Here is a 14567-nt window from a genome sequence, read left to right on the forward strand (position 1 = left end):
AGAGAGAGAGAGAGAGAGAGAGAGAGAGAGAGAGAGAAAGAATTTGTGTGTCTACTCTTTTGAGGTATGATTTCTTTTTGTTTGTCCAGAGATATCAAGTGTGTCATTAAGCTGTTTACATGTAATTTCTTAAGATGTTTATGTAGGCACTGTGTGTCTACTCTTTTGAGGTATTATTTATTCTTCTTTGTCCAGAGATATCAAGTGTGTCATTAAGCTATTTACATGCAATTTCTTAAGATGTTTATGTAGGCACTTAGTGCTATAAACTTGCCTCTTTGAACTACTTCCTTCACTGTGTCTCTTAGGTTTGAATATGTTGTGTTTTCATTTTCATTCAATTCTAAAACATTTTATTTTCCCTTTTGTTGTCCCTTTCAACTCAACCTTCATTCAGTACTGAATTGTTCAGCTTCCATGAGATTATATACTTTCTGCCCCTATAATTTTTGTTGGTATCCAGCCTTTTAAATCCACAGTGATAAGATAGAGTTCAGATTGTTATTTAATTTATTCTCTTTGCAGTAAAAAGATAAAAGGGAAATGATTATAGAATGATTAAGTGGAGAAGGAGATGGTAAAGCTGGATAAAGGAAAGAAAATTTTGAGGAACAACTAATACTAAAAGTCTTTAGAAAACTCATGTGCATAACTACTACCATAAATCTTCCTACAATATATGAACATAAATCAAATAAATTTAAACGGAATCACTGTATAAGGGGAAGGTGATACCCCATCAAGACAACATATATATATTTCAAAGTAGTTATTTATGACATTCTAAGTTTTCTTGTTATCTGAGTAATTTTTCCCTTCTATCTTTATTTTGTTTCATGTGTTTTGCTTAATTTGGCTAAAGGTTGGCAATGCTAGGAATGGGTTACATCTTTGTTTTGTTTTGCTTTGTTTTGTTTTGCTTTGTTTTGTTTTTTGACAGGGTTGCTCTGTGTAGCCTTGGCTGTCCTAGAACTCACTCTGTAGACCAGGCTGGCCTTGAACTCAGAAACTCGCCTGCCTCTGCCTTCCAAGTGCTGGGATTAAAGGCATGCACCACCACACCTGGCTATATCTTCATTAGCTAAAAGGGTTTGCATAGGACTCCCACCCACCCAAACACCACAAACTATTTTCAAGTCTGTTGGTTACTTTCTGTAACCTGGTTGTAAGGCCCTATTGAGGACAAAGCTTTCTTATGTCAGTGAACGTGAAGAAACTGAGCTGTTACCTGTCTAAAAACTTTACCCATACTGACTTGTGCTCATGGTTGTAGAAGGTGTTCTTTATGCCACTGGAGGAGAAAGTTAAGCTTAAATATTCCCAGCTACAAAGCCTGTGACCTATAGTAGTCTACAAGATAATCAGGTACAGGAGTGGCACAAATATTATGCGAGTTTTCAACTACTTCTCGATTAGATTTAAGGCCCATTCCATGAGATAGAATCCATATATGCCACTGTTATAATGGCAAAATACCTGAGACTAGATACATCATAGTCATAGGGCAAAACTGAATCATATTATTCTTCTAAAAGAAAATGCCAATTAAAGTTATCCCTGATGACAGATTGCTATACCCATAGAGCTTAGCATTGCTCATCCCTCATTAGAGAATTGTGTTGTTTTGTTTTGTTTTTCAGTAAATGACAATGAACAAAGAGACCCACAACTAGACAGTGTTCAGGGAGTAAGAGACTTTGGAGGACTCAGCCTTAAATGGGATGTTTTTATCAAACCTCTTCCCTCAAGGCTTGGGGAACAATGCAGAAGAGGTCGCAGAAATATTAGGAAAGCCAACATTACTAATATCCAAGCAAAATCCCAGCAATGAGAATGGGAATTGGACACAAAGTCCCACCACTAACCAAGAAGCAATTACTTTTCAATCAAAATAAACTAGAAAAGGATTCCAGCTTTCTTCAGTGTCATGTCTGTGGTTATGAACAACACTATAGAACAGGCTCCATGCTCATGCTCATGCCCAACATGAAATACACATTATATTTTCATTTTTGTTCATTTTTTTTGACTTTTTGATTTATTTTGTTTTTGGTTTGCTATTTAAACCACATTGATTTTTTTTTTACAGTTTATTGTTTTAATTTTTGTTTTGTTTTGTTTTTGCTTTTTTTCGTGTCTTTCTGTGAAAGGCAAAGGGAGTACTGGGGAGAGGGAACATGAAGCAGGGTAGGAAGCAAGTAGGGAAGTTAAGAGAAATTGGCAGAAGATGTCATCAAAATATATACTATGAAAAATATTTTTAAGTAAAATTTAAAAAAGAAAAAGAAGAACAGGAAAAAATGTTGGCAAAAATATGAGGAAAGAATAAATGCTTGGACATTGATGGTAGGAATATAAACTACCTCTGCTCCTATGGAAATCACTATGAAGAAGCCTCTGAAAAACTAAAAATAGACGATTGTATGAGCCAGCTCTACTACTCTTGGGTATTTACTGGAACAACTGTAAGTAACAAAGATCATTGCACATCAATGTTTATTGAAATAGTATTCAGAATAACTATATTATTGAACCAACTTAGGTATCTACCAACAGAGAATTTGATAAGTAAAATGTCATATGTTCTCACAGATAAGCGTGACTCTCACCACTCATCAAAGAAGCTTCTTTTCCCAACAGATGGAGGCTACTATACATATTCACAACTGCTAAAAATACAGAGGATAAGTGAGCATAGGATGTCTGGTCGAAGTTGGTACACAATCTTAGTTATTGTTATATTGCTGTGAAGAGGCACTGTCACCAAGACAACTCTTATAAAGGAGCACATTTAACTGGGGCTTGCTTATACTTTTAGACAGTTAGTCTATTATCATCGTGGTAGGAAGCAGACAGGCATGTTTCTGTAGCTGCATCTGGGAGCTTTACATTCTAATCCATAGGGGAGAGAGAGAGAGAGAGAGAGAGAGAGAGAGGAGAACCGTCAAGGGTTTTTGAAACCTCGAGCCTACACCTTTGGACACATTTTCACTAACTAACAAGGCCACACCTCCTAATCCTTCTCAAACAGTTTATCAAATGGGAACTAAGCTTGCAAATATATGAGCCTATGGGGGACATTCTCATTCAAACCACCATGGACACCTACAATGCAACCCCAACAAATCATGACTCAGGAAAAATGAAATAAGGGCAGAGAAATATCAAGAGGCAGAGCACCAGGATACCTGATACTAGAAAGTATCTTATAGCCAGGACTAGAAATCTATACCCTTGACATCTCAACGATATGGCTGCCTAAACAAAACCTAAACAGTACCAATTGATGCACCCATTTAAAAGGGGAATTTTCAAAAGTTTCCATTCCTAAATGAAAAGCTACAGAAAATTAATTACTACTGAGTGAAGGGGAATTATTTTTTTTTCAAGGGATAATATCCCTAACAGGTTACACAAGCCCAAGTGTTCAGCCCAAACACAAGTACCTATGAGAAACCCATGTATTCAGTCAGGTGTTTGTGTGTGTGTGTGTGTGTGTGTGTGTGTCTGTGTCTCTGTGTGGGTGTATCTGTGTGTACCTGTGTGTAGTATATAGTATAATAAATAAAGAGGGAAAGGTCATGCATTTGAGAAGGAGAGAGGTGAGACATTGGATGAGTTTTAAAAAAACTAGAAGAAAAGAAGAAAGTGACATAAATGTGATGCTCATGCATGAAGTTCTTAAGAAATATGAATTTAAAAACAAAAGATAATATGGTATGTATACACAAAATAATTTTATTCAGTCATAAAGAAGAAAATTATTGCATATAGAGGAAAATTGATACAACTCCAGGTTATCATTTAACTAAACTAAATCAAATTCAAAAGAAAAATTCTACATTTGTTTTCTACTATTAGTAGATCCTATATTTTATATAAATATATAAAATCATGTAAGTCATACATATGAAACAAAAATAGAAGTAGATTTGTATAGGGGAATAAGGGTACTAACTAGAAGAGGGAAGGGAGAGAGATGAAAGGGGAGAGGGGAGGTAAGTATGTAGATCATTGTCAAAATACATTATATGCTTACATGAACATGTTCTTATGAAATCCAGGATTCTATACAACAAATAAAGATTGTTAAGAAATATTAGACACAAATTCCAAAGATAATAAATGCTTACATGGCTAGAACTATTGATGGGAATGTAGACAAATTCACTCCTTATTAAACACCACATGGAGGTTTGTCTATAACATTGTCCTCTAGGCAATCCCACTAGGTATTCAAAGAAAATGAAATCATTACATTATAAAGGTCTAAAAAATATAGCTATCAACTAAGCAGATATCATAACCAATAGCAACATGCCAGATGTAGGTAGTATTGAAGGGTGGGTCAAAATCATATGGAGTACTTAGATAAATAAATGTTGCCAGATATATTGCTAGAGATGCTCACATGGGGATGCATATTATTAGGGCACTATGAAAAGCAGTTGTTCAAAAGCAGTCTGTCTGGAGACATTTTCAGTTGTATCTACCTTGAGGGTTGAGTGTTAGTAGCATGTCATGGGCAGAGAAGCTGGAGAGGTTTCCATGCACAGCCCTCATTTGGGCACTTACAAAAAATTTTCCCACTGTAAAAGGCCAATAGTACTGAGATTGAGAAATATGCTCGATAGGACAGCTATAGATCCTATGCATCCTTCATAATCAAGTAAGTCAAAGAGTCAAATATTCTAAATCGAGGATTTTATATGACATTAGTCAAAAAATCAAATAAAATCAGATGAAATTTCAAAAATATTTTACCTCATAATTGTTAGTAATGATATAGCTAGACATACTGTACAAAAAAACAAAAGGTGGGAGAAGAAATTTTGAGAAGTTACTTGAAACTGGTAAGATGTTTATAGTGGGAATCATCTGGTTAGATTTTGACTATTCTGAAAAAATGATTTAAAAAGAAAACTGATATTTCAATATTAATAATGGAGTAAAGCTTAGGGTTAGCAAAAATTCATTTTAAGTACTGATGGTGATATAAATACTTCCATGCCATAACAATCATTTAGTTATCCAACCAAAAGAAACCCAAGCTAGCGAAAGCTCCCACCCATGATTCCCTAACAGTGGGTTTGTCCTTTTTACCTTCATTTCACTGTGTTTTACAGATGTGCTTTCCTACTTTTATTCTGTCTCTGGGGATCAAATGCTCCTCGGGAGGAAGTATAATAAATTACTGGAAGTTATTTTGGTTCCTGTCAATGCAAGGCTTGGATTAATAATGAAACCAATTAAATCCTCAAATACCTCCAATGGCAACAATAAAAATTTAATTTCCAGAGAGCAGTAAGGTTAGCTATGTTGAACACCATATTCGATCACATATTTTCAAACACTGGGGACTTCAACTATTTTGTCAAAGCAGAAGCACCTCACTGATTTAATCAGCGTGATAACAAAAGACTGTGTGCTCTTTCCTAGCTGTCTCATGCATCTCTGATGATAACCAGTCTGCAGAAATGACAGAATGCCTCAAGCAGATGAACGGTATGCCTCCCCTTGTGCAGGAATGCGCCATTCCCTGTCGGGAAGGCTGCACCTTCACCCCTTGGTCTAAGTTCACTCCCTGCTCCAAGAACTGTGAAGCAACCCAGATCAGGAGGCGGCAGCTCACAGGTAGGATATGCCTGCCACTGTAGCCTCAGCCACACCACAGTTCTCTCAGTACCTCATGTAGAATATAAGTTCTAACAGAAAGAAATGGGATCGGATTTCTCCTTTCTCCTCATTCCCAGGACATATCCTTAAGGCTTGCAACAATGCCTGAGAAGTGATATATACCTGGTTAATATTTGTGAAATGAATGAGAGGGAGGACCATTTATGTCAATAAAGTTTTGACACAGGTTTATAATTTATTTGCATATCCCATAGCAAAGTTAGCAGTGTGTTATCTTAGCAGACGTTTTTGCAAGCTTAAAACAGTCACTGCTATTTTATTTTAAGAAAGTGAAATAACTGACATTATTGTCTTCTTGCCATTACCTGATAAGCAGCCCGACCCTTTCAGACTTTATTATTATAAGGTAAAAGTCAAATTACACATGCAGGTTCTTTTTTGTCTTATTACTGTCTGTCAGTACTGTGTACCTCTGCAAAGGTTAATGGAAATTGAAGCAAATCCTAGTTTGGTTGAAGCATTAGAGCATTTTCTTTTTGCTGGCAATATAAAAATAACTGTTGCAATAGCAAAACTGACTATCTGTCCAGATAATGCTCTGTGATTTCTCCTAAGTATATATGCACTTGTGCATGTAAGAAATGAAACTCAGAGAATATAAAACCAAAAGAGAAAAATACCAGAATGATGAGTGAGATAAAGTCATTAGTATCAAGATTGAGGGACTAAGCACAGATGATCATTTGTTTACATGAGATTTCAAGGTCTCTTGATTCAAACTCACTTGTTGCATGTAGCTTTTCACTAACATGCCTAAGCTCTGAGAGTGTGCTGTGCTACCAGCCCCCACCAATTAAATCAATTAAACCAATTAAATCAATTATATTAAATCCTCAAATACCTCCAATGGCAACAATAAAAATTTAATTTCCAGAGAGCAGTAAGGCTAGCTATGTTGAACACCATATTTGATCACATATTTTCAAACACTGAGTACATCAACTATTTTGTCAAAGCAGAAGCACCTCACTGATTTAATCAGCGTGATAACAAAAGACTGTGTGCTCTTTCCTAGCTTCCCTTCAATCCACAAGTAAAAGACACATACACAGTTGTTCTTTTTCAACTTGCCTTTGGACACAATTTTTGGGTGCTACTATCTCCTGTCCCAAAAAGCATGCCCTTAACAATATTCTTATCTCTGTACCTCTCCTCTGCCCTGAACTTTAGTTGCTAAGATGCATCTAGTCCCTGTTAAACATCCCTGCCTGACCACGTGCTGCAGGAGTGGCCACAGCCACCCATCCCCCATGCTCATCCAGAGACCTCACATGGCTGCTTCCTTCTTCTCTCTCCAAAGCACCCCAAGCTCTCTCCTCCCTTGGATCTGTCTTCTTTTCTTCCAGGGACCTGGAAGTCCTGCCTATTCTTTCCACCCAGCAAATACCCCATGGCTTTCTTTACTGACAGATCAAGAACCAATTGGAAACAGGATCTTAACATCAAAACTGCCCCTACACTCACTATTCTAGTGCACTGATCTGTGATATGATCACATCGGTACTCTCTAAAATTGGTTCACTGGATGGACTACAGCTTTTGCAGAATTTTTGCATACATACTGGATCTCAAAATCTACATGGCAAGTGAAGGTGAAATATATACTCACAAGAGACTTTGCAAATGAGGACTGCTGCACCCATTGCTTTGTACAAAATGACTGTCCATCTGTGATTATATGTAACACAGCTTATATCATTCAGATGAAAACAACTGATAGAAAAATTAATACAAGAGGACAGAGTACACATGACATACCAAATCTGAAGTTAGAGACCAATCTCCAGCTACTCTGCTGTCCTGCACACACCAGTGTGTCAGAAGCCATTGTCCTAGCAATGCTTCACTTCTGGTGTAAAAGACAACTTTCTTGGGTGAGATAGACTATAGTTGGTAGCCAGGTGCAACCCTTGCCTTGGAGCTTTGCTAATGATATTTAGCACCTGCTAAATAAGAACAACTATTTGAGGCTCATTTTACAGCTAGCACCATTTGTACTATAAATTGTTAAAAGTTGAATGACTTTGACTTCTAAGATGTATTTTCTATAAAACTACATATTGAAGGCTGTTATAAATTATTGTATGATTCAAAGTTAATGATTACTTATACTAAAAGGCTGCTCAGGTTTACTGTATGTTTTATTAGCTGCTACTATTTTAGGTAGCTAATTGATCTTTGCACTCCTTCTGTCTAGATGACAACATAATTGATAAGTCTCATAAAATGCATTAGTCATGAAAGAACAAACAGCCATTTACAACAATATTGATAAACAAAAAGCCAATGGCACATTAATGCACTGAAGTTTTTCCCCTAACTTTTCAAGGCTTATTATTATTATTATGTTCTTTTATTTTTATTTTCTCCCATGATAATTGACAGAAATTTTAATGAATATTTTCTAATTTGAATGGCAATATAAACCATGTGATTCAGACCATGTGACACAGATACACCATAGTTCCTAACACAAGCCACTCCAGTGAATAGTGGCCATCTAGAATGTTAACTTTCTTTTATGGAAAATTTTTAAGTTACCATTTGGATATTCTATGTTTGTTTCTGAACTGGCTGTTTAAAGACTGTGTGGTAATTAAAGCAATTGTTTATTCAATGGCAGATACATTAAATTTATTATCCAGGTATTGGAATATACATGTTCAAAACAGCTAAATCACTCACTCTTCGAATTAAGGGGCTATGTCCTTGCATTTGCGCTGGAGATTGATCTTTTTAAGTCTACCTTAGTCTAAAGGTCAGTGCTGATTTTGATTAGAATGCAATCAAAGCGAAGCCCCAGCACTAATGTGTTTCTTATTGGGAGAATTGTTTCAGCATTAACTCACTTACTTCAATCCATCTTCAAGCAGGGCTGCCATGCAATTAAGAGGGTAATCACAAACAGAGGCAGCATCTATTTGTACAATGTGTTTGTTCTGCTGGTAGCTTCTGTTTGCTTTGTAGAGGAAGACTGTGTATTTCCTGGTCTTCCTTCTTGTGATCTCCTTTTTCCATCTTCTGTTTTTTCCCCGTTGTGGAGAGAGAATTGAGCTAGAGACCTAGAGGTGTGAGCAAACAGAGCAGGATCTAGGGAAAGGGAAAAATAACTTGGGGGGCCCCAAAATGGCACCCTAGATGCTGTCATTAGTCCTATGTGTGGACGGTACCAAAATAATTCAAGTCTAGCATTGTAATCTTGCCTTGGCATTGTAGGCATACACAGGGGACTCTGTGGTACAGAGGGCAAGTGTGGTTTTATTGCAATAAATTTAATGGTTGATTTAGGTACAGGCTTCTATCTAGCCTGTGGCTCAGAGACTTGAGCAAGAAATTTTGGGTAGAACTAATAGTTTGTAGTGTAAGAATTAAGCATAGTAATTTAAGATCTCAACTAGGGTAAATATCTAGGAGCTGAGAAATGAGAATCCAAGATGGTCCAGTGAGGAAACTTAGCAGCTAAGTAGAGAGAGGATGTTCACTAAACAAATAAAGCAGTGTATCCTGAAATGTGGCCAGAGGGATGGTAGAAGCCAGAACAGGAGTAAGGGACATATTATGGTGGAAATAAGGGAGAATATCTCAAAAACGAGGTTGTAATTGGCACTCTGAGAAGTTACCCACAATTAACTTTGAAAGATAAGAAATTGCTTCCTGGTACATTAGTTTCTTTCATCACTTTGGAAACAGTGATGTCAAGACCCAGGGTAGACTTGGAATCCAAGACTAAATGAGCAGAAAAGAGAGGAAGGTGCAGGGATGGAGATGAAGTTCAGTAGTGTTTCATGTGACGAGTACAGCTCTAGGCCAGGCTGATAGGAGGGACTGGGACTGTGTAGTGATGAACATCACAGTCAGGAAACTCTCAGGATACTACCGATGCCCTTCTCAAGCTGATTCTGAGTGTGCCTAATGGCAGACAGGAGTGAGTGCAGTACCATGAAAGGCCAATAGATGGCGAAGGTTGTCCTAGAGCAATTCAGGGAGAAGATCAGGGTAGAGTGATTCACATCAGGCCAAAACAATTGCAGGGGCTTGGAATGGTTCACACCAGGCAAGAGTGATTTAGATTCCACAGGAATCCTTGCAGATTATTTGTAGGCATAAATAATATGCTCATGAGTCAATCACCCACCAGGCAGAATTTGCATAACTCTGTATGTGGAAAGCCATGTGACAGTGAGCCACACATTACCTTAGGAAAGTATTTGCATGATAGTCATAAAGCCTATGGACAGATCAGTAGAGCTGCCTATGATTTTTATAACTAGCCATGACCCTGGCCTATGACTCACTAATGAAAGAAAAAATGGTGGAATTATTAAACCTAGGAAAGGTTTAGGAATATAGAGGAAATATCATTACTCCAAGTTGACAAAACAGCTAAAAGTTATACAAAGCTTAGTAGGTAAAGCCAAGTCACATTGGGATGCTCAAGTCAAAGGACTTCTCAAACAGAAGGCTCATTTCAATTTATTGTTACTTTTAACATTATTAAGTAGTCTGGTTTCAGGAAGCAAGATTAGTTTCACTTTGTCTATACCATCTGAAGTAACCTCTGCCTTCATTTTGAGCTTGTTATATGAAGAATATCATATTGCTTTTTGGAGAAATTAATTTTTAGTTATTTGTAGAAAAAGGAAAGGGCTTTCTGCTTATGTTTTTATTGGTTTCCTTTGAAGAAGACAAGGTTAGCCAAGTCGTTATCAATTAGAGAGACAGCGATACCACCTGTACACACCCCATCTTGTCTAAGCCAAGTCTGGCTGGGTTAGTATTGGGGTGGGAGGAAAAACATAAAGTGATAAGAGTTTTATAATTATTGAACTGGCGTAGTAAGTATAATGCCTTGTATCCTATATTTTAAAAAGTTTTAATTTTAAAATTAATTTTAATTTCATATTTTCCCAGATTACTGCTAATACACTCCTAGAGTTTATTTCCATGACAAAAAAGAGATTGAAATCATATTTAAGTTTAATGTTCAAATGGTTGTATGAACAAACATGTGAGTGACTTTCAACAGGACATCACATCCAAAACGAATAGCACCATGTGTTTTCTTGTAACAGGGAAAAGCAGGAAGAAAGAGAAGTGCCAGGATGCATCCCTGTACCCTCTGGTCGAAATGGAACCATGTCCCTGTGATGCATTCATGTCTCATCCTTATGGAAACTGGTCAGCTTGCACTCTACCAGAAGGCAAAAGGGATCCCCAGCAAGGAGGATTGTGGGTGCAAGGAGATGACAAAGAATGTGGAGAAGGCGTGCGCTTTCGAGCAATAGCATGCTCCAATATTAATGGAAGGCCCGTTGACCCCTCATTCTGCAACAGCTCTGGTAAGGAGACAGATGAAAAGTAGCAATGAGACCTTTCACAGGACTCAGGAGGTTTATCAAAGGTCTGCACATCACTGTAGATTTATTCCTTAAGAATTATTATCATTCTTATTGGTAAATAGCCATTGTTATCATAAAATCAAAGCATATGAAATGCACACATTCTTATCACACTATTATCTGAACTATACCAACTGCAGATGTTTGACTCTTCTTCCTACCAAGCCCTTCCTTGATTGACCTTGGCTTATTGGTCAACTGCTTCCTGTTAGTTGTAACAATTGTTCCTCTTCACTGAGAAACCTTAAGCACCAAAGAAATGAATGCGGATTTTATGGAATTTGTAAAATTAGTTCTTTGGCCATATACATAAAGGTAAAATCACCTCCTGAGTTTTGTGTGAGGTAGCTGATAAAATATCAATGGAAAAAAAATGACTTTCAATGTTTTCAGTGTGAATATAAATGCATACAAGTGAATAAAAGATAGAGATCAATGGGGTCTTCTGGGTGAGTTTTGTTAGATATTATTTGGAGAGAAGATTGAATTTTGAGCCTTAGGATTCTGAGCTAGGAGTGAATAGAACGTTAAATTCAGCCACAGCGCGGGAAGTGGGAGAGGCTGAGGCTGGTGGTAAGGGTGTAGCCTGCATTTTTGTTCTAGTTTTATGCTCTCTTTAGTTTTCTTCTTATGCTATCTTTTATTTACAAGACCAAACAAGGTATGGATTCAGCTGAGGAGTTAAAAAGACCTTCATGCTTGGGGGATTGTGTAAGCAGATGGATCGAACCTGGGTAGTTGTGTAAGCAGTTGGATCAGATTTAGTCATACCCATTATTGTCATGTTACTAGGAAGTCTTTTCATTCACACCAGAAATTCATTTTAATAAAAGAATAAGGCAAAAGGCAATTCTTCTATAGACAGGGCACTAGGTCATCTTTAGATAAGACACACCCACACCATTGCTTAGAATGAACCCAAGGATCAGTGATTCTTTGAACTAGTGCCAGCATTACCACCACTTGGCTCCTTGGTTACTCTGCAGAACTGTATGGTATGATCTGACTTTTAGAAATATTAAACACCAAAATTGGATACTTCTAAAGAAGTCAAAGTTGATGTCATTCAGCTTTCACATTGTGTGTTGTGGTTTCAAATATATATATATATATATATATATATATATATATATATATATATATATATATATAGCATTTTTGCTATATACCTCCTCTTCCCCCTTCCAAATGCTAACTATGCTGAACTCTGCTAGGCTTGAGAGATTTTGGCCTAAGCTACTTCTACAATTTGTGTTTGCTAGTGTGAGGTTATAGAGGAACTGAGGAGAAAATTTTAAAGTAAGAAATTGACATTTAAAGATGCCCAAAGGGAATTGAAGTTCTGACCACTCTGAGGAGTGTAGCATCAATCTGGAATGAGAAAGACAAGAAGGCCAGAGAGTACACAGTACCCAACAAGACCATCTCTCCAGTAAGATCTCATAGAGGAAATGTGTTCTGGAAAATAAAAGTACATGAAGTAATTTGAATACAAGGTGAGGGAGGAGTTGTGGAAAGTGAGGCTGACATCAGGAGAGTCTCATGAAATCAACCCAGAACATGGATCTCATTCAACTGCAACAAGAGATGCTCATGGATGTGGTGACAGGAATATGAGTCTGCCTTCACACAGGTTCAGGGAATGCCCGTTCTCAGCTGGATTTCTCCTTCCCATCTGTTCATTCCATCCAGGATCTCAGCCTAGGCAGTGATGGCATACATACTCAAGGTAAGTTTTCTTCAGTCAGTCCTTATAGAACTATTTTCATGGACATAAAAAAGGTCACCTTGGAGTTTATTAACCCAGTCAAATTGACAGCCAAAATTAGCCCTCCTAGTACCCCCAAACTCACGTTGCACTCATCATACAAACTATATCCTCAGTTCTTCTCCAAGAGCCTAACACTTCCAGCATTGAACAAAAAGCTCCAAAGACAAAATTTCTTGAAATACTATTGGCAAACTCTTAGTTGTGAGCCCTGAAAAATCAAAATGGAAATATGTATTTCATACAGAACACAAAAGTAGGCACGATATATTTTTTCTATCATAAAAAAGTGGGGAAAGAAAAAAGAAGTATTAGACCAAAGTAAGACCAGAACCTTGTAGGGTAAATACCAAAACCTTGTCTAGCATCCTCAGCTCACCACGGGATAATATGAGTTCCAAGGTTAAGCTCTGCCCAGTGCTCATGCTGGTTGTCATTCTCATGCTCCTGGCCACAGAGAGTCTTTCTTTCCAGGTCTTTATCACCACTTCAGTTTCTCTCTCATCTCCATACACTATCCTTTCAGTAGCCTCTTGCAAGGAATTCACCCTTCTGACACATACCCTAGCCTCCTAAGCCCTATAAGCTTCCTAAAGTGTGGTAAATCTGGAAGAAAGCATTCCCAGGGCCCTTTCTGGAGAAAAAAGTATTTGTTTTGATACTTCTCAAGGGAGAATTCCAAATGAATTCCATCTGTCACTTCCTTTGGCCTAATTGTAAGGGAAAGGTATATGTTTATGCCAAGTGAGAAGGTAAACAACTTGGAAACAAGTGGTTTTCAATTAATCAATCAATAGAGTTTCTTGATTTCCTTCAGTGCAAACAAGTAGACATCCTACAAAGAGATGCAAAGTAACTCATTATGAGCCACGCTTTAAAAATAAATTAGGGCCTGGGGAGATTGCTCTGTGGGTAAGAACCCTTGCTTTGCAAACCTGAGGACCTAGTTAGAATCCCCAGTATCCAGCAATCATGTAAAGCATTTCTGCCTGTGCCTAAAAACCTCAGCATTTGCGGGCATTCACAGAATGCTCTGACCAGCTGGCCTCACCAAATCAGCAAGCTTCAGGTTCAGTAAGAGACTTTTTCCCAGGGCAAGAAGAGAGTGACTTCTATACAGGCACATGCATCTACATACTTATGTCTATGTGTATCACCACAGCACATATTTCTTGTCCCCAAACACATACTAATATATATAATATAATATAATATAATGTAATATAATGTAATATGATGGAGTGGCAACCAGTCAAAATGTGTACTGTCAAGTTCTATTAGGCACTGCCTGGAGAGTCAATCCCAGGCCATGTGGCAAACTGCAAAATAAATGAAATAATGTTTTAAAGTGCCAAGATTTAAACAGAAGATGCAAAATTATTACTCTTGCAAATAGCATGTACCAGCAAATAGCAAGCCCTCAAGGAACCCCGCTCCCCCCAAACTTTTATAGTTAATACATGAATCCAGTAAGTTTTCAGGGTACAGTATCATATTTCAGAAATCAGGTGTAATTTTATAGACTAACAAGAAATCATCAGAAAATGTAACTAAGATTTTTTTTTATTAATAATAGCATTAGAAGAGTCAATGTACTTAACAAGAAATTTTAACAAAAGAAATTTAGAATATGCATTCTGAATGCAAGAAAACACTGTTGACAGAAATCAGGTACCTAAATAAATGAAACACAATGTGGTAAT

At 37.3% G+C, this 14567-nt stretch overlaps 1 protein-coding gene across 1 annotated transcript in view; it reads left to right on the forward strand.

The window, feature by feature from the left end:
• The window catches only part of Thsd7b (thrombospondin type 1 domain containing 7B), an 872787-nt gene that overhangs the window by 601902 nt on the left and 256318 nt on the right, over positions 1–14567 (forward strand). The window contains exons 12-13 of the mRNA XM_021198560.2: positions 5440–5634; positions 10770–11036. Coding sequence (XP_021054219.1) covers positions 5440–5634; positions 10770–11036 — 462 coding nt within the window. The remainder of the gene's footprint in view (positions 1–5439; positions 5635–10769; positions 11037–14567) is intronic.

Source organism: Mus pahari, chromosome 5 (assembly GCF_900095145.1).
Source record: "Mus pahari chromosome 5, PAHARI_EIJ_v1.1, whole genome shotgun sequence".
Lineage (NCBI taxonomy): Eukaryota > Metazoa > Chordata > Mammalia > Rodentia > Muridae > Mus > Mus pahari.